At 56.7% G+C, this 19,725-nt stretch overlaps 2 protein-coding genes across 12 annotated transcripts in view; one reads left to right on the top strand and one right to left on the bottom strand.

Moving 5' to 3' along the window:
* The window catches only part of ZHX3 (zinc fingers and homeoboxes 3), a 50,298-nt gene extending 44,272 nt beyond the window's left edge, over positions 1-6,026 (top strand). For all 8 annotated transcript variants that reach the window (XM_080557634.1, XM_080557637.1, XM_080557635.1 and 5 more), the window contains one exon: positions 461-6,026. In XM_080557634.1, coding sequence (XP_080413760.1) covers positions 461-471 — 11 coding nt within the window. In that variant the 3' untranslated portion in view covers positions 472-6,026. The remainder of the gene's footprint in view (positions 1-460) is intronic.
* A 230-nt stretch (positions 6,027-6,256) lies between these two features.
* The window catches only part of PLCG1 (phospholipase C gamma 1), a 41,246-nt gene continuing 27,777 nt past the window's right edge, over positions 6,257-19,725 (bottom strand). Inside the window, exons 11-32 of one of the 4 annotated variants that reach the window (XM_080557614.1) lie at positions 19,593-19,678; positions 19,163-19,283; positions 18,563-18,731; positions 17,761-17,883; positions 16,766-16,867; positions 16,372-16,559; positions 15,972-16,172; positions 15,400-15,519; positions 14,628-14,808; positions 14,203-14,280; positions 13,404-13,507; positions 13,084-13,180; positions 12,935-13,007; positions 12,421-12,578; positions 11,838-11,934; positions 11,078-11,302; positions 10,444-10,592; positions 8,652-8,766; positions 8,311-8,472; positions 8,106-8,194; positions 7,367-7,554; positions 6,257-6,869 (exon numbers count right to left, since the gene is read on the bottom strand). In XM_080557614.1, coding sequence (XP_080413740.1) covers positions 6,827-6,869; positions 7,367-7,554; positions 8,106-8,194; positions 8,311-8,472; positions 8,652-8,766; positions 10,444-10,592; positions 11,078-11,302; positions 11,838-11,934; positions 12,421-12,578; positions 12,935-13,007; positions 13,084-13,180; positions 13,404-13,507; positions 14,203-14,280; positions 14,628-14,808; positions 15,400-15,519; positions 15,972-16,172; positions 16,372-16,559; positions 16,766-16,867; positions 17,761-17,883; positions 18,563-18,731; positions 19,163-19,283; positions 19,593-19,678 — 2,869 coding nt within the window. In that variant the 3' untranslated portion in view covers positions 6,257-6,826. The remainder of the gene's footprint in view (positions 6,870-7,366; positions 7,555-8,105; positions 8,195-8,310; positions 8,473-8,651; positions 8,767-10,443; positions 10,593-11,077; positions 11,303-11,837; positions 11,935-12,420; positions 12,579-12,934; positions 13,008-13,083; positions 13,181-13,403; positions 13,508-14,202; positions 14,281-14,627; positions 14,809-15,399; positions 15,520-15,971; positions 16,173-16,371; positions 16,560-16,765; positions 16,868-17,760; positions 17,884-18,562; positions 18,732-19,162; positions 19,284-19,592; positions 19,679-19,725) is intronic. The other 3 variants (XM_080557616.1, XM_080557615.1, XM_080557617.1) reach the window with 3 other exon arrangements.

The following is a 19,725-nucleotide window of genomic DNA, read 5'->3' as shown; positions in this document are numbered from 1 at the left end:
GTGCATCACCGGGAAGCAGCTGTGGCCAGAGGAGTAGGCTGGGAAGGCAGTGCAGCAGAAGGTTTGGGGAAGGGTGGGGGTGGCTGTCCTTGCTAGCACCCTCCAGACGTGGCTTTTTGCCACCAGAGTGAGGTTCTGTGACCCCACAAGGCTCGGAGGTGCTTGGCAAGGGCGTGCAGGGCGTGCAGCTCTGCAGGCTACGCTCCTCCTCTGTCCTGCTGCTGGCTAAGAGCCAGCCCTGCTCCCACAAGGATTTCAGCTTTCCTGCCCCATCCCAACACCGAGCTGCCTGGGGCTGGCTTTGCTCTGCAGCTGCCTCCGTCAGGCCTCTGCTTTTGCTATCACGAGGTGCACGTGCACCCCCTGCTCCCCGCCCAGCACCTCTGCCTGCATTGCAGGCACCTGCGGCATGCTGGAGCATCTCTGACACCTGTGTTGTTGTGTGTTTTTTTTTTTCCAGAAACAGACTGAACTCAAACCACCTGCCCCAGAGGATCCGCTCTTACCCTTGAGAAGAAGTTTTTTGGTCTTTAAGACCATGGGCTGGCCTGATACAAACCTCAGGAGCAGGACACGGTGATAAAGCACTGCCATAAATGAGACCTTTGAGTGCAGCACACGAGAGAGAGTGCGTGCAAAAACTGGGCACCCAGTGCAGAGCTCTCTGGCCCAGCCTAGGAGACAGCTGAGAGCTGGCAGAGGTGGGGGCCGTGAGCTCAGCTCGCACCCAGGAAATAGGATGCTCTTGTTTGCTTTCCAGTGGACAGACTTTCAGATTTCATACTCATATACCGATGCCTACAGCTGCCTATACAAGCATAACGAAATCTCAGACATTGTGTAAACAAGGTCGTTGCTTAGATATGGACTATCATGGCACAATACATTTTTTTTTTCATCTGCCCATTAAGGTGTTTGTTCTCTAAAGGCTGGCATGGCTGCCTCTATCCTCTCTGCCTTTTTTGGTCCTTGGGCCCTGGCAAGGAAGGGTTCTGCAGGGTGTGTGCGCACAGGTGTGTATGTGTGAGCGTGTGCGTTAGGAAAGGAAAAGAACCTGAGAAGAAAGCTGCCAGTCTTGCATTAAGTCAGGTGGGAGTTCAGTGAGGTGTTCATCCACACGGATGAGGTTAGATTTGGCATTGCATTACTCTCCAGTAAGTAGCAGGTCCAAGACCCCGAAAACCCAGGAGAGGCAGTTCGGTGTCATTTGCCCCTTGTTGGCCAAAATATTTTTCCTTTCGCTCTTGGAGACCGACTGCAGCAGGCTGTTAAATCTCCAAGTCTCCCTTTAATCACTGAGAACTAGCACATAATAATTTTTCCATCCTGACCTGGAATCCTTTTCATTGTTCGGAGAGAACAAGCTGTTCTTCAGAGAACAAATAGGGAGAATATGCAGAGTTGCTGCGAGTGGTTCAAGTTATTGTTGTCTCCAAGGGATCTGCGAGGCAGCAGCTCTTCTGCAGTCAGGAAGTTTCCCTCTGTCAGCCCTACGCAACTGATCCTCCAGCAGCAGCGCTGATAACTTCAAGTATTTGCTCCGGTATTTTTTTATTCTTATTTTTTGGTCCATCCACAGTAGTTTTGGCCTCGTGTGAAACAGCAAAACAATTTCCCAGGTCACTTTCCTGGTTCCCAGAACCTGTAGCTTTTTCATGTGCCCGCGTTGTCTCGGGTGGTTGCTGCATGATGCAACTTAAGGCTTTTTTTAATATTCCTTTCTAATAGAAAACAAGGTCTAGAAGAGCGCTCTTGAGCTACGAGTCTAGCCAAATGCTGTGTCAGACCATCCTGTCATAAACTAATCAAATCCCAGCTCAAAATTGGTTCCATGTCTTGCCTTCACTTTTGCTCTTGGAAGGCGATTCCAGAACTTCACTGCCTTTGAATGGTTAGAAACTTTCTTTAAATTTCTAGTTTGAATTAATTCGTGGCCAGTTCGTTCCTGGCTTGTTTTGGAGCCAACATTGTCCTTTAACTTAAATAGTTTTTGGTGTTTATCCGCTGATGTATTTATGGAGAGTAGTCATAGCTCCTTATTTTTGCCAAGCTAACTCAGCCAAGCTTTTTCTGTAGAAGGTTTTTATTTAGTGGGAGCTTTTTAATGTGGGAGACTTTATTGTTGGTGGTAAATGATATTTATTAGAAGGGTGGGTAGCAAGCCCCAAAGGATCGGATCCAGAGTTTTACAAAAAAATCTGTTTTAAAAACAAAAAGCTCTTTCAGAACCTCTTCCAAAGATGGTGTCTGATTTCTACCTTTAATTGCTTTTGCTTTTCCAATTCTTTCTTCGTCCCCTCTTTACGAGGCTGCCTTACTGACATGTTGGGAGAGGCTCCATCTGACAAGTGCTGCAGGGAGCGTTTCTCTGACCGACGGTACGTGCCTGCCCGGTAGGTGCCTGTGCTCAGACGCCTGCACTGTAACCCCCCTTAGCAGCCAGACGAATCCTCCCCAAAATGCCACGAGCTGACAGCGGGCTCCCTAAATTTCTCTCTTTAGCAGCACTGCTGCCAGCCGTGCCTTGGTTCAAGGCAGGGCCAGCAGCAGCGCCACCTCCGCCTCACCTGGGCCCGTCGCCCCGAGGATTCAGCCCTCGTGGGTGAGATCCTTCGTGCCCTCAAGCTCTACGGGCGATGGGGGAAGCAGGGTGGTGCTAGAGCCGAGGGTGCTGGGCCGGGGAGCCTTGTGGCCTGAGAGTGTGTGCGTGTGTGTTCACTGTTGCCTTCAGAGAACAAATACAGGTAGGTAATTTAGTCTCTATTGTCTATGTACATGCAGGTTTATTTAAGTACACATATATACAGTTCAGATATGCCATTGATTCTTTATCGCATTAAGATGTACATTAAAAATGTACACTTCTACTAACTACTTGCTATATAAATATGTTGGAAATGTAGTTTGCCCATTCAAGGTGATTTTCTGTGGGATTTTTGGTGTACGCTTTAAAGGCCTGTGGCCGATTGGAAGAGTGGTCCCCACTCCATCTACAGAAATGCTTAAGGACGATGGTGTGAACTGGTCCCTTTGAACCATTTTTCCATGCACTAGCTGAAATGTTTTGCACTTGGATTGTACTGGCCAGTTTTCCAGAAAAAAAAATGAAAAGAGAAGTCTTGTGAGCTGGAGGGAGAATTTCCCGGTGTACACAGAAAAAACAGCCTTGAGGGTTGGAAGCTGCTGAGGTTTTTGAGCTTTGTCTGCATGCATTCATACAAGCACAGCAGGAGTTTTCTTTCTTTTGGGTCAGAGGAATTTTAAAAAGTGGTTCCATGCAGGCTCCCCTCGTACGCAAAGGCCGAGCAGACGGGCTGGCAAGGCTCGTTGCGTGGGGAGGGTGAGATTTAGGGACAAAAATCAAAATCAAAAAGTAATCGTTTGCTTTCTAACTCCCACATTCCTCGTTATCTGCATTTTTAGTTGACTTGAAATCTCTATGAAAGTATAAGCTGAAGCGTTGAGGGTTTTAGCTCTGTGGTCTTCTGTTTCCCTATCACATCTCTTTTGAAGCTGAAGAGAAGCAGGTGTCATCTCCAAACAGACTCAGGTTTTGGTGCAGGACATTACGAATAATATGTTTGCATCTGAAACTGAAAGAAATAATTGAGAGGTGGCTCCACAGTCCCAGCAGCAGCTCTTCTGGTGGTAAGAGGAAGCATCACCACAATTGTACACTTAGAGTCAATTTTTATCATCATCTAATCAAAGATGACTATCTTGACTTGAAAGGAGGAGCGTAAGGTAGAGGTCATGTAGCCAGCCTCGGTAAGGAAGGGAATTAAGTTCTTCACCTCCATCAGCTGTGTGCGAGCTCAGGCTTGATAAGCACAGTAGTAAGCATCATTTTTAATCCACGTGAATCTTGTTACTTCTGTCTCTGAGGCTGCTTAGATTAAGGTCACAATCCAATTGCTTAATAACCTGAAACCCTGGTTTGTGCTGTGCCTGGCTCACTCACAGAAAGGGCTGCTGGTTCTCCCGATGCAAGGAACAGAGTTGCTTTATTCATCCGTATCAGCAGGCCAAGCTGTTTGATTTCTAGCCATAGCTCTGTGTTCTATTTGGGTAGCTAATTTTTCTGTTCCTTAAGTAGCATCCTGGAAATCATTACTTTTATTTTATTTTTTTAAGCAGAACACTAAACAAACCGTGATTTACAGGCTTCTATTTCCTGAGAGCCATTATTCCTGTTTGCCTGAGAGCAGAGCACTGCTGCACATCAGGCTCGCAGCCCTGGCAAGAGGAGTGGACACAAGTGCTTGCTTCAGCGCACGGCATGCGGCGGTCAGCGTCAGCACACAGAGCTCCAGCTGCAGGTATTTAACGTGTCTGCTGTCCCCTCCCTGCCGGGGGCTTCTCTTGGGCACCAGCAAAATCAGGAGCTGCTGGCAGCTGTGATTTGAAACCCTGTAGTCAGACGCAGGGCTTGATGCAGAGCCTTCACCTGGCAGAGCAGCGCTCGCGCAGAAGCTGGAGCTGCGATGTGTCTGTTTGGATAATTTTTGCTAGGCTGGTTTTCCATTTAGGGTTTTGGCTATTTTTTTTTTTTTTAATGCAAAGCAACAATTTCTGGTCACAGGGAGAAGTTTTGCACTCCTCCCTCCCCTTCTGTCCCTCTTGCAGAAACAGTTCAGAGGAGCCCTGATGAGATGATGGTTGGAACCTGGGGTCACTGGGAACCAGAAGAGAAAGATGATTTTCAGCACTTAGGCACAAATTGGCAAGTTAAGGTGATACTACACTTGTCAACTGGGCAGTATTTAAAAGGTTTTTAAACATCTCTCTCCTGTTTCCCAGATTAATTTTGGCTCCACTCTTTTCAACTCCCGTCTGTGGCCTGATGTGATGCGGCTCACTGCAGTAACCTCCATTTTAATTTCTCAGTTGATCACAACCAAGGGGGAAAGATCAGGCAATACTCAGAAGTGGGTGGGTGGGGGATTTGCAAGCTGTACCTTTTCTTGCAAGTGTAGTTTCTGCTGTATCTTTTACTGGCAGTGCTCCCTGCCAGGAATGCTGGATTGGCATCACAAAACTTTAAAGCAGAGCAAGTGAGCGCTGTTACCTAAGAAGGAGTGATTTTTATTTATATTTTTTCTTGTTGCCTGTTCCAGTAGAGTGCTCTGTTGGCTGCCCTTGGCCATATTTTGATGGCACTATTAAAGCCAGTTTTTCCCTTTACCGATGGAGGGTGGTTTTAGGAGGACTCTTGCTCACTGGTGCTAGTGAAGGTCAGGCTAGGAATCCATGGCATAGAAAACTTCTTGCTAAAAATTGCACTTTCTGTCTGCCCCATCTGGCTGGTGGTGTTATGGGTACGTGGCTGTGACTCCCCTTGCACATACTAACATTGCACTAAAAGAGAGACTTTGGGAACAGCGTGTTGATCACTTTGTTTCTCAGCAGACCACAAAGTCAGCCTAATGGGGTCTCTTTTTTTTTTTTTTTAATTATTATTATTTAGAAATCATGCTGGTGCTGAATGACCTGGAATTTTTTTTTTTTTTGCTTGGATTTATCCAAAAGAAAAATGTAATTGTAGCTGCAACGGGACCTTTCATAAGGGTGGCCGTGTAGCTGGGGCGCGGAGCAGCGGCTCTGCTGCGTGAAACCGTCTTGTACCGGGGCGGCGCGGGGGGTTCCCAGGGGTTCTTATCGTGTTTTTTAAGACCACAATTTTCGATGGTCACCTTGGCAACCGTGTGAGACAGGAAATAGTTTTTACTTTTGGTAAAGGTTTTAAAGAGGAGAAAAAAAAAAAAAAGTGAAGCTGCCTGTGATTGTGGGCTGTGGCTATTACTAGGGCTAGGGTAGCTTGTACCTGCTATGGACTTTACCTGCTCTTATTCTGAGGGCACAAACTCCCTGTAGCAACAATGCCACTTCTGAGAAGTGAACGGCAAGTTTCCCTTCCTTTTGTATATGTGGATGTGAGGGTGGGCGAGGGGAAGCGCTTGCTTGTACAGTTTGTTGAAATGAAACCAGACATTTTTGGTTGTTCCTAAATAAAGAGCGTAAAATACAAGCAAGAGTCGACTGGTGATTGCAGGCCCGCTTGGGCTGTAAAGGTGACACAAAACAGATCAGTCCTTCCCCCAAAACCTCCCTGGGGAACATCCCCTGCTCCTGATCTCATCCCTTTGGGTGAACAGTGTTGAACCCGGGGCTATTTTTCCCCATGGCCTTAACCTCAAGGTGAGGGCAGTGGCCGGTCCCACCACTGGGGCAAACCACCAGAAAACGGAGACAGCAGGCGTGTAATACTGACACGTTTATTGTCGTTTAAAGCTAGAGCGGCCTTGTAAACGTCGAGTTTCACTACTGGCCCCGTAGGCAGTGGCTATACGGGTCGGGCGGTGCAGGCCACCGGGCCGCAGCCCGCAGCACACGGCTTCCAGCCGCCCGAGCCACGCAGGCTCCCCGCGCACGCCGGCAGCGCCGAGACGGCAGAGGGTGGTGTGGTTTGTTTTTTTTTTTTTTTTCCCTTGTTTTCGTCTCGTTCCTTGCGATTATAGACAGTTTTGTCTCTCACCTCGGCGGCTGGCAGGCTGTGCACATCCATACACTTCATTAAGGGCTTCGTGGTGAAGGTTGGTGGGTGTTTGGGGTGGTTCGTTGGTTGTTGGTTTTTTTTTTTCCCCCGATTTTTTTTTTTTTTTTTAGTTCTCCACTTGAACACACTTCAGCGGAGAAACTGGAAAAGCTGCCTGAAAGTAGGCCATAGCAGTGCCGTTTCCATAGAAACCAGTTCACAGCGTGCCGTGAGACTCACAGGCACGGGAGGTGCTCCCGGGCGGCCGAGCGGCGCTACAGCCGCTTGTCCCTACAGCCGGTTGTCCCCGTTGACCCTGGTCCGTCGCAGTACCCTGCAGGGGGCACAGACAGGGGGCACGGCGCTGGGAGGACGAGGGGTGCTGGCTTCCCCAGCTACCGCGGCCTGGTGACTTTGGGGATGCTCTGGCCCAGGGGGCTGGTGCTGCATCCCCCCCACGTCTCGCTCCTTGCCTGTTTCAGCCCTGTCCCTCCCTCCCCAGCTCCCATCAGCTGGGATATTTTTTTCCAGCCGGGCTCTCAAGCCAATGCTGTTGCCACCTCCCTGCCTGAATTGCAAGGAGGGGGCCTGGCACATTGGCCATGGTGGGGAGAAGCTGTTAGGAAGCCCCTCTGAGGATGGAAGAGCTCACGGCTCCTACAACACCCCCCCACCTTGCATCCCACCCCCTCACCGTCCCAAAAGCAGTGACTCCCCCTCGCCTCACCCCACCTGTCCACCGGAATTCAGTGTTTCCATGAGGCTGCAGCTCAGGCCTAGGCTCCCACCAGGGAGCCCCAAAACGCTCAGGGTCTTCTCCAGCTGGCCTACCTTCGCTCCCGGCTCTCGAAGTGGTCAGCCAGCTGCTCCTGCGAGACTCGGAAGTCCTCGAACGGCTGCTGGTACCGCACCTCGAAGGAGCCCTCCCTGCCTCTGCTGGCCAGCAGCTGGCTGGCAGCATCCCCGGCTCGCTCCCGCAGGGCTGAGGCACTGAAGAGGTTGATTTCGCCGTTCTCCTGCTTGGATGGGAGCAGACAGAGCAGTGAAGGGCTGGGGGTGGCGCGGTGCCCTAGAGCAGGCTGTGCTGAGAGCTGACCCCCATGGGGGTCCGGGGCTGATGGGCTCAGGGTGTGCAGGGTGCGGCTGTGCTGGCCTTAATAGTGGTGGAGGAGTGGTGCTGGTTGGAAAAAACCCTCAAGGTTTTTTGGACCTCGAGGTCCAACCCTCACCCTGACCCACCACTAAACCATGTCCCTTAGTGCCACGTCCACACATCTCTTAAATCCCTCCAAGGATGGGGACACCGCCGCCTTCCCAGGCAGCCCGTTCCAGTGCATAATTTTAAGTGAAGAAACGACAGAGCCATCTGTCTCCAAGAGCTCTGCCACCCTGTCACCCCCCATGGCGCCGAGCTGCAATGTCCCCGGAGAGCGGATGGGAACTGGGACAGCCACAGCTGCCTCCTCCGGCACCGGTGATGGGATTTAGAGAAGAGAAATGAAGCCTGGGCCAGAATCTGCCCCAAACAACCCTGCTGAGGGGGGCCCTTGTGTGTGTGTGACCCAGTTACCTTGCTGGGGAAGATATCAATCTTGACAAGCAGGGAAGCCAGCTCCAGGTTCTCGCTGTAGTTGTTCTTCAGAGGTACAGCTCGGAAACCTACAGCGGCGACAGCCCCAGTGTTATTTGCAGCAAAGCCAACATCTCCCTTCTCGGGATGTGGGCAGCAAACCGCTGAGGACCAACACGACACACAGCTTCCCCGACCACGTTACCGGTCTTCAAGCCTTTGACCAGGAATGTCGCCTGGGCCAGGAAGTTCTCATCGCTGAACATGTCCTCCTCGTACACCACGAAGCGGAGGAAGGCGAACTCGGGGTTGCTGACCTGGAAGTGGAACTGCTTCGGGCTCCACAGGGGGTTCAGGCCGTTGTCCGCTGGGCAAAAAACACCACAGTCAAACAGCAGCCCCGGCAGGGGTGGCTGACCATCACCCCCCCCCCCCCCCCCCAGCCCTTCCTGCTACTGCAAAACCTTGCCTAACGATACAGCCAGGAGAGAGGCCAAGTTCTGGGGGAACCCAACCCATCCGTGTCACCTCGCCTGCCACGCTCACCCACGATCTCAGTTTTCTGCTTCGCGTTGTCGTACTCTGCGCCGGACACCTCCACCTCCACAAAAGGACAAACTATTCCCCTCCCGTTTTTGGGAAGGTGCCGGGCCCCCAGGACCTGGGGAAGAGAACAGGAGGGACTTTGTTACAGATGGGAAAAAAAAAAAAAACACTTGTTTGCATACTGAGACATTTTCTTTCCAGATAAACCACCCTGGCTGCACCTGGTGGTTAGAGGCGAGGTGCTATCTGGCCCAGGCGGAGAGAAACAGCTCCCAGACCTAGAGGCTGCGGTGTGCTCCCGATCCCCAATTTGACGTGTAAACCATCAGCCAGGCAGCCAAGCTGCCACCGGTCCTGCCCGCAGCCTGCCCAGCGCAGCCCGTGCCCGCGGCACCGCTCCTCCAGCCTGCGCCGCCTCCTCCGAGCTGGGGCTCGTGGCCGCGGCTGGGGATTGGCGTCGGACACCCGCAGCTTTGTCAGAGCTTCTCGGCCTCGCTGCCTTGGCTTGAGGAGGACGTGGCCTCGCTGGCCTTGAGCACAGGCTGTGCTCGACTGAAAGGCCGCCCTGCTGCCTCGCAGGAGCAAGAGATCCCCGCTCCCTCTTGCCAGGGCCATATGTCACGCCGGCACGCTGCTGTCGCAGGGGAAGGACGCGCTGCCAGCGCTGGATCATGTGCCTGGAGCCGTGCTGGGCTTCAGGCGGCTTCTCCGCCTGTGGAAGCCGGCCTCGGAGGGGACACGGGGCAGTTTTGCCAGAGGACAAAAGGCTGAGCCCATCTCTTAAAGGAGACAGCAGCAGGCTGCAGCACGGTGACTCCTGACACCCGGAGGGTGCAGCTCCATCCCGAGGCGCAGGACGAGTTTGGGGAGCAGCACTTTGGGAAACAGGAGGTGTGGAGAAACGGGGCCAGGAATTTTTAGGGAGTTTGGGGCCGATGGTGCTGACGGGACACAGTGGGGTGTCCTCCCCTGCAGGGCAGTGGCGCTCTTAGGTGGGATCACTCCGGAACAGCAATGCCCTCGGAGGAGCAGGAGTTTGCTCATGCTGTCAGAAAGCCGTGAGCACTAAAGGCAGGATCCCCACTGCCTCGTCCCGAGCGCTGCTTGAGACAAAGGGACTTGCAAAGGAGGCTGCCGACCCAGATATATGAACAGTCAGCTCGGCTCCGAGGCCACGGGGGCTGTCTGTGCAGGGTAGCAGGACCGCTGTCGGTCCTGACATGGGAACGGTCTGGTTTGGCTCTGCCACCGCCTCCACACCCCTCCAGGAGCTTTGCTGCGTGCCTGGAGAGCTGCCCCGTGCCCCTGCAGTGCGGCTCCGTGAGCCGAAACCAGAGCAGTTCAGCCCCAGCCCTGCAAGCTCAACATTTGCAGCCCAAGCCCTGCTGCCCCCAACCCTCTCCTCACCAGGAACGGGGCAGAAAACCCCACCCCGACCACAAGCAGCTTCCCGATAGGAGCTGAGAGCAAGGGGACACGGCCTCATTGAGCCCGGCGCTGTCCCTCTCTGCCCCTTGGCAGCCCAGGGGACAGGGCTCGGCTCTTGTGCCACCACCCTGCGGGCCGGGGCTGGTGGCAGGGCCAGGGCACCCACGGCGCATGGTTGCCACCTGCTGGCTCTGAGAGCCCGGCCGTGGAGGCTGCCGGGGTGGATGGAGCATCCCGCAGGGCTCCCAGGATATGTCCTGGGTGCCCCCCCTGAGCAGCACCCCCCGAGCAGCACCCCAGGCTCCCCGCGAGCCCTCTCCCACCCGCAGCGCGTGGCCAGGGCTGGGCGCAGGTGAGCACTGACCTCGATGGAGATGGAGAGCGGCTCGACGCCCCGCAGCGTGCTCTTGTCGAAGGGGTCGAAGATGTCGTCCCGCATGTTGGTGGGCTGCAGGACGTACCCGCACTGCCCGCTGGACATGAACAAGGCCTGGTTCATCTGCATGGGCTTGTCTGGGGAGCACAGGTAGGAGGTGGGTCCTAGGCCCCTTCCCCTTTTCCTGGGGTCTTTGTGCCTTGCAGGATGCCCTTTGAAAGGGAACCCAGCTCATCTTCCCCGAAACCCCAAAAGCCCTGCACACGCTTGGACCGTGCAGTGACCTTCTCACATGTGGTCTGCCCAGCTACCCCGTGCTCCTTGGCTCGTCCCCTTTTCCCCTTCCCTCTCCTTTCTGCTTTCTTGTGCTGCCTCCAGCACTTGCCAAACCAACCTGCAAGATGCCTTAATTCACAAAAGCAATGAAAACCCAGCAGGAAAAAATAAATAAAAATAAAAAAGTTTTCTGGTGCGTTCATCAGCTGACCTGGCTCCCAGTAAGGGTGACACCCAGAGTGGGAACTGCAGAGCCCCTCCTATTGCCAGGATGAGGGAAGGGCGCTGGGTGCTGTTACTGGGGGAACGACAAGCCCACCCACCCTCCCCTGCCTGCTGCCCTCACCGGGGGTCTGGAAATTGAGGGCGACCAGCTGGCTGCCGCAGATCCACATGGGCAGGGGGTCGTAGTTGGAGGAGTCGAGGCGCTGGCCCTTGGGGTAGATACGGGAGAGCTGCAGGCGGTTGTACTGCAGGAACTTCTTGCCCTTGATCTTGTTGACGTACTTCTCTGCCTTGGTCTCGGGGAAGGAGGACATATCTCGGTAACAGGCCCTCTCTGTGCCGATCTCTGGGAGGAGGCAGAGCACAGAGTGAGCCAGGAACGTGATCGAGGCCAGGCGAGGAGCTCGCGATGGGAAAAGCGCCGCTACAGAGCGCTCTGGCTCCCAGGCACAAGCACATCCCTGTTCCAGACACTTCAACCACCGCATGCCCCTTCCTAACGCTGTCCTCTCCTCCTCCCCTGGCTCAGACACAATCCGGCCACACAGCCCCTCCTCTGTTCTCAGCGGGTTTGCTGGGTGCCAAAGGCAGGGGGCTGACGGCATGGGGACGGCTCTGCCACCACAGCCGCAGCGCGACGCTCCCCAGGGGCTGCTCAGGACGGAGCCAGATCTCAGCAGCAGAAGGATGGGGAAGGGAACCTCCACCCTCTGGTGGAGGATGTTTTCAGAGCTCCGATTTAAACTCATTCCAGCTTGCTTTGGACACCTATCCTCAGCTGCAAGCTAGCCAAAGGCCAGGGCAGCACCCTGGGGGCACACAGCGGGGTCTGCAACACCACGGGGTCTGCCTGCGGTGGCACGAGACCAGCAGATGCTCACTCTCTTCATCGAAGGGCACGGGTCGGCAATAGACAACCAGCTCCGAAAGCTCCAGGGCAATCTTCTTCCTCCTTTCCATCATCTTCCCTTCGGAGAGCTGCCAAGAGGGGGACAGAGAGGCACCAGGGCCAGTTGGGAGCGGCACCGTTGGACATCCCAGCTCACCAGCAGCAGTGCTGGCTTGGTGGGGCCGCTCCTGCCCGCGGTGTGGGCACAGCCAGCGGGTCCGCATGGGGCAGGGGGGACACTGCAGAAGCACCACGGGAAGGGAAGGGCCCTTGGCAGGTCCTGGCTTTCATTTGGAGAGGGACTGGCACCAGCAGCTTGATGCCCTCCATGGATGGAGGTGCCCCACCTCTTGGTGCCCACCCCACAACCCCTGAGCGAACGTTCCCAGGTGCAGAGCTGGCCCCGGCTCTATTTTCTTTGCAACTGCTCCGCCAGGAGTTGCTGGCAGCCATCTCGCCGCCCTCCCCACCAACCCAAACCTGCTCCCTCGGCCTCCCTTCGTGCCAATGGGAATCCCCCAACTTTGCTACGACACTACGAGACGTCTCCCCTGCTGAGGGCTCTCCAGGCTCACCCGTGCATCGGCCGTCTGGGCCGCCTCGCGGATCTTCTTCACCCAGTCCAGCAAGTCCTCGTGCGTATCGGCTGCCACGTCAAGGGACAGGCGCGACACCGAGGCCATGCTAATGGAGAAGACGAACAGGCGGTTGTTCTTCCCCTCGGGGCGGATGGCTGTGTGGGGAAAGGGGCAGAAGAATGGTCACAAGCAGAAGCTGGGCCAAGTCCTTGGGAGGGAGGAAGGGGAGGCTCAGGCGAGCGGAGAGGAATGACAGAGCAGGCTCAGGGTGTGCTGGAGCAGCTCCGCATGGCCCCAAGGGCTGCTCGCAGCCACCAAATGCTCCTAGGCTGCAGCTGGGCTCCAGGGAGATGCCCAAGCCCAGCAGCCGAGCACGCTACAAGCACGCACCGCAGCCGTGCGCTCAGTTGCAACAGGCACAGGGGCTCCTGGAGGCAGACACCAACGTCCCTCCAGCCCCCAAACCCCACATACAGAGCACGGCATCTCCTCTGTCCCTCAGGGCACTCACCGATCTGGCAGGAGGGCACGTCCAGCACGCCTCCGAGCAGGTCTCCCAGGGGGCTGTTCTCGTCCAGCTGCTGCTGGGAGCAAAGCGCAGGCACGGTCACGCCAGGCACCACGCACACGCGCTCCTCCCCACTGCCCTCCCCAGCTCACCTCCCGCTCCGGCTCCAGGCTGCTGGGACTGCTGATCTCCTCCACGTAGTTGGAGGGGAACCACAGCTGCTTCTTGCCGCCGTAATCTCCCCTCCACCTGGAAGAGAGGGAAGCGTCAGCACCCACCGTGGGACCCCAGGTCACCCTGAGTTGGGATCCCAGGTGACTTGAGGGTCGTTTGCCATCTGCTTTCAGGCTCTGGGAGAACACGGCAGGCTTGGGGGCAATCCCCATCCCAAAGGGGACACACCGTTGCATGGATGGTGACACCATGGTTTGACCGTGTCCCTTAGGGAAAAGGAGGATCGGGACCAACTCACCAGCCTCCTTCCTGTTTCTCCACGTTTTGTATGATGGCGTTTTTGGTGAAGGTCAGCTCGTCCTCCCGCTGCGCCTTGTAGTCAAACAGGGCTTTGACTGCACACTGCAAAGAGCAGGGGTCCGGTGAGGCTGGGCAGCTGGCACCGTCACAGGGACAGGGAGGCCACCAAATCCCACCACTGATGGGGGCGTGGAGAGGGCTGAATGAGGCATGTCTGCCACCAGACCCCACTGATGCAGACCAAATCAAGACCCCCGTTTACACCAAACCACAGAGGTCAGGAGCCTGGTGTGGCCCCGCACAGGCACTTTCCTCTCTGCAGGAGCCACTGGTGGCCTTGGTATAGAGAGTTCTGAGCAGAGACAGCACAGCCAGGGAACCTGCAGACCCAGCCTAGAGCACGCCTACCTGCATGGTCTAGAAATAACTGTGCAAAGTAACAAAGCTCTTCAAAAACAGAGACACTTGGGAAGTGCTCAGGCCCCAGAGATGCTAAACCCTACAAGAGGCTGGGGAGCTGGAAAGCTGTGGTAAGCTGTGCAGGAAAGCCAGTCCTCATCTTCCACTGAGCTCTTGGTAAGAACAACGTTTGGTTGGGAATGACCCTCGGTAGCTTTAAAAGGGAAACAGATGGTGGCAGAGAGAGGTGGGTCTTATGGTCTTATCTAGCCCTGTGGAAGGTCCTCCTCGTCCTTGCCTTCCCCTACAGAGACCAAGAGATGGGGCAGGGAGGGATGCAGAGGATGGAGAGGGGCTGCAGGGAGCAGTGCTGGCCCTGACAAGCCGTGGGAGCGTACCTTGAAGGTCGGCATGGGGTTGGCCTCCACGTAGAAGCCGGGGTGGCGTCCCTCGTAGAGGGCTCCGTAGTCCGGCTCCTGTGAAAGCAAAGGGCCAGTGATGAGAGCTGTGGCTCAGCAGAACAGGTCCCCTAGCTTGGGGGAGATGGGGAAGATGCTCAGGGGAGGGTGCGACCCCACAGAAGTGATGCTGCACCCAGCAAACGGGTGTGCAGCCACACTCCTGGCTGTCACGGGTCAGAGGGGCAGCAAGAAGCCTCACTTCACAAGAAGCCAACATGTTTCCAACAGGTGGCAAAAAAACAGGCTGGGCAAAAAGCTCCACATGAAGCACAGAGACAGCTCACACAATGCTGCTTCAAGGCGTTAGCTCACAACAGACCTCTCCACCACCCTTTGGCTTAGCCCTTCCAAAAAGGACTCACCGCTGTCCCTATCTTCTCCAGGGTCTCCTCGTTGATGGGGTACCTCAGCTTCATCTTGCGGTACAGCGGGTGCTTTTCGTAGTAGCTGATCAGGTCGACCAGGCTCTCGAACTCGGAGTTGCCCAGCAGCACGGTCTGGCCCTCCTGCTGCACGCGGCAGTGCTTGATCTTCCCTTCCGCCCTGGCACGGGGAGGGAGAGGAGCCGCTGGGCACACAGCACAACAAGAGGCTCTCTCCCGACATAAAGACAACCCAAAAAAGGTGTCCCCAGGCTGGCTGCTGTGCGCAGCCATCTCCCAGCACCTGTGTGTCCCCTCGGGGATATATCTGCACGGCCGCAGTGTGCCACAAACCCCAGCACCAGAGCCAGGCATGCCCCACGCCACGCAGGGCAATGGGGACACGCAGCCAGGTGCCACTTTCCCTGCAAAAACAGGGATACAGGGCGGGGAGAGAGGCAGAAAACAGCATGGCCCTGCAGGGTTCATGAGGACCAGCATGGCAAAGGAGGAGCGTGGCCCTAAAGGCTTACACAGGCCATCCAGGTGAGACAAGAGCTCCGGAGGGGCTCACGTGAGGCCAGAAACGCTCCATCAGCAGCGTGCCAGCTGCGCTGTGACACGGCCTCCCACCCCTCTGGAGCAGGGTTAAACAGCCCGCGGGCACGGCACGGGAGAAGGAAAGCACAGGGACAGCCCCCCCACCGCTCCTGCCCCCTCCCCGCGCCCCCAGCCCCGCACCCCGTCCCGCCTCGCTCCTCCCAGGACGCACCGAAAGGAGATGGCGTAGGAGCTGGGCTCGCTCCTCTTGCGCACCAGGAAGGCTCCGTCCCGCGGCACCCTCATCAGCATGTGCTCGGCTTGGGCGCGGGTGAGGTTGGCGTGGTACCACCTTTCGGGAGGAGAGACGGCGCTGGGCGCGGGTCCCCACGCAGCCGGCGCAGCTCACAGCACGCAGCGCCGCTTCCCCCCGGCCCCGTGAAAGGCTGCCTGGGTCCCCGTGGGGAGAACAGGGAGAGGAGCCCACCACGCAGGGGACACCGCAACGGGGGCTGTCTTCTCCCTTTGTGGGACGGGCAGGGGATGCAATAGGAACAGAGCTGTCTGGTGATGTGTAGCACAGGTGAGGGAACCTCAGCCAAGCCTGACAGTCCTCTCTTTGCATAGGGACAGCCAGCTTTGGGAACGACGAAGCTGGTGGCCGTGCTGCTGTGACACTGGGGAGTGAGGAGGGGACTGCAGAGCCCCAGCAGGGAAGCAGGGGCTGCAGGGAGACCCGGGAGGGCTTCCCATGGGGTCCCAGCTGCCACGGACGCAACTCGCCCTCCTCGCCCACGCGCTCACTCTTTGCTCTCGTGGGCATTGGTCTGAGGCACCGGCTCCGTCAGCCTCATCTCGAACTCGTTGCACCTCAGCGGCACCTCCTGGTAGTGGGTGATGAGGTCGTAGAGGCTGTCGAACACCAGGTTGTCGGTCAGGAAGAACTTGGGGCTGCCGGCGTCCTGCCGCGAGTGGATCCGGCAGTGCTGCACCTTCCCGTTGCGCCTGCAGAGGAGGGATGGGGTAAAACCGGGGTTGTCCGCGGAGAGACGGCGCCAACCAGCCCCGTCTCCAGCCCGGTGCAGCTGAGGAGGACACGGTGCCCCACCGGGGACCCACTGCCCAATGCTGCCAGCCCACCGGGACCGTGCCGAGGTGAAGACCACCCCAGCAGCGCCACGCAGAGCAGCTCACGAGCCCTTACCAGAAGGAGAGGGTGTAGTCCCCGACAAAGGTCTCGCTCTCCCTGACGAGGAAGGAGCCGTCGGGGGCCCCCGTCTCGATGCAGTACTCCGTCAGCAGCCTCTCGGCTATGTGCCGCCCGTCGCGCCCCGCTCCCAGCTTGCCATGAAACCACTTCTCCGTGGAGTGCAGCTCCGTGCTGTTGCTCACCTGGAGGGAAGAAGGCACAGACTGGGGTCACCGGGGGCTGCTCCGCGTGCGGGGCTTTAACAAGGGTCGGCGGCTTTCTGAACCAGCTCCCACCTTTCCCATCACAGCATCTCCCTCTGAAGCTGGCAGTGGAGGTGCTCAGCCCCCTGGGCAGCGAGTTCCTTTCCCGAGGGGAGCAACTTACCATCGCACAAGGGAGCCCTCACCTCCTTCTGCTCTTCCTCATCCTCGTTTCCTTGGTCACTGGTTGTCTCCCCCGAGTAATAGATCTTGCTGCTGGTCAGGACAAAGTAATGCGGGTTCCACTCCTGCAAGGAGACAAACTCTGGGCAAGAGGCCCCCTGAGGAAGCACCGAGCTGGCCCAGCACCCGTCGGTGGGATCTTCTCTCCCCGATTAGCACAAGCAGTGGGGGGTGATTGGGTTTGGGAAGGAGAGTCACCAACAGCACCGGTTTCAGTGGAGAGAAACAGGAGCTCCCAAGGCATGCCCCCGATCTGAAGCATGGGTTTATCAGCAGCGAAAAAACCTGCACGCGACAGGTCTGACACACGAAGTGACTGCAGATCATGCTGCAGCCACCCCAGCGTGTATTAAAAGATGACCAAATGAAGAGCAAATCACTGCAAAAAGGAAACATTGGGCATGGATTCGGCAGGGGGGCTATCAGAGATGGGGGTAACAGAGACGGCTGTGCGGCTTTACCATTGCGCCGTTGTTCTCCCAAAAAAAAATGGCTCTTTCATATACATTTTTGCCTGAAAGATCCTCATCAAAGCAAAGCAGCTGAAGAAGCAGACTGCGGGTAAGTAAACACACCTGCTGAAATGAATGCTCAGCGCTTTACGAAGCAGAATGCTCCTTTAGGTGCGGGAAGCGTTCGGGCAGGAGGCAGCCGGCTCTGGGCTGCCGCCACGACTTGCTGCAGGAGCAGCCAGCGCGTTACGCGGGTCGCGCAAGAGCAGCGAAGCGGCTGCCGTGCACCAGCCCAGAGCTCCCTGAGCTCAGCCTTGCGCCGCTAGCAGGGCCGGCGGGAGACGCCTAGGGGAGAGCACAGCATCAAAACTCCCCCGGCCGTCAGCGACCCGTGGGTCTGGCACTCCTGAGGCCCAGGAGGGGCAAACAGCCCCGCGTACGGGATCTCCCTCGAGCACCCCGTGGCGTCATTTACGGAGCCTGGGGTAGCGGTGGCGGACACGTACGTGATTGATGGGGTCCTCCAGGTAGAGGATCCCGTTCTTGATGGAGTTGCTGATGTCGTTCTCGGAGTACATCACGGAGGTGGGCAGCTCCTCGTAAGCACTGCCCTCGGCCAGCTTCTTGTGCTGTGGGACAAGAGAGTGAGTAAGGCACCTCGAGGGGAGCGGGCACCCAAAAGCAGCACGGGTTTCCCAGTGAACAGCCTTGAAACTCCAGGTCTCCTGCAGCGGGTCCCCCCAGACCAAAAGGACCAAGGTAAGAGACTGTCTCATGGCACTGACGTGCCACCCTGTCTTTCCGGAGGTGATTTCTGCAGTAGAAATACCAGTATCCTCCCATGGCAGCACCCAGCTGCTGGGCTCGTGTCCCAGTAGCTCCTACAAAGCAAGAGAAGCTCTTTGTCTCCCCATGCTTTCAGCAGCAGGTTTCCACTTCCACCCCGAGCACTGTCAGTCACGCAGACGGTGTCCTCTGCGGCTGGTATGGGGCCACGGTAACCCCGGAGTGAGAAATTCCAGCGGTGAAGCAGGCAGAGGTCATCACCCACAGTGCGCGCAAAATGGGGCTACGGGAGGGACCTGAAGCCAAACTGCCCTAAAACTTTGGGGGAATTCCCATCTGTATCCAGACCCAACCCTTTTTCTCAAGGTAGAATTAACCAGGGACATTGACATAAATACAACCACGGTTCAGGGTTCATGCCACAGCCAAGCCCTTCCAAAAGCAGGCAGCTCCCCACGGTCCCAGAGCCAAACCTGCCCCTACTCTCTCCATTTATCAGCTCTGCCGGGGAAGGGAGCTCACCTTGATGAGAATCTTCCTCTTGAGCTGATTTGGAGAGGGGAGCCCGTCAGCAGAAATATCTACTGGTTTGGTCAAGAGCATGTCCCCAAAAACCTTCTTGAAATTCTGAGCCATGTTCCTCTGCTGAGCAATGCTGCAGTGGTCCTCGATGGACAGAATGACGGGGAAGCTGGCAGGAGGAAAAGAGCTGCCATTACTGGAGCCGTGTCTGCAGGAAGCTCCGCTGAAAACCTGGCTTCTGTGCCCTCCGAGAGCAGTCTGCACCCACACCTCTCTGTGCTGCGTCTGCAGCTGTGCTGTCTCGAGCCTTCAGTGTAAATGGCCTCCAGCAAGGTGTCCCCACCACTGGCTGTGGGCAGGGGACTGGCAAGCTGCTGAGCTTTACCCACAGCCTTCCCTCCCACGAGACTCTTTTCAGGGTGAAATCTCCCCTTGGCTGGAGCCACAACAGCACGTTCTCTTCCCGCTGAGTCCCAGATGCACGGTCTTGTGCCAGGTCCCTGGTACAGGTGGGCTTCGCCTGGCTGCAGGTGGTGCCTGCCCGCTCTTTGCCTTTCTGACAGCTCTGCTCGTGGCAGCCCAGGTGCCTGCGGTACTCACTCGGAGGTGACGAAGGCGTGCTCCTTGATAGTGACCAAGACGTCAGAGAACTTGATCTTGGTGGTTAAGGTGTGCCCATGGTAGATGACCGGCATGCCGTCAGGACCATCCCAGCAATCCACTGAAAGAGACCCAAGGGGGAAATGAGCCCAGGGGCTGCAATCTGGGCAGGACACGGACATGAGAGTGGGCACTGCTGGGAGCTCATGTTGGGTGGAAATAACGGAGAGGTGCAAGGCCAGCCCTCTCTGGGGGACCAAGGGCTCAGGCAGGCGCCAGGCAGCACCGTGCAGCGAACAGCCTCAGCCTCTCCAGCCCACCGCGGTGGTTACACCGCCTCCTGCAGCCCTGCCTCCGCACGGAGACTTGGCCGACCGCTGCCAGCTGTCGCGACAACGGCGACAAAACTGCTGGTGGCACCGGTACTCACGTTCGATGCAGCGGCATCCCATGCGCAAGCAGCGGGCGTACGCCTCCAGCGAGGACTCGCTCGAGAACTGGTCCCCGGTCAGGTACCTGCCACGTGAGGGAAGATGAGCACGTCAGCCACAGGCAGGGTGGGG

This window comes from Anser brachyrhynchus (assembly GCF_964034855.1).
Source record: "Anser brachyrhynchus genome assembly, chromosome: 16".
Taxonomy (NCBI): Eukaryota; Metazoa; Chordata; class Aves; order Anseriformes; family Anatidae; genus Anser; species Anser brachyrhynchus.
The sequence above is the reverse complement of the archived record's forward strand: the minus strand, read 5'-3'. Positions and strand labels throughout refer to the sequence as shown.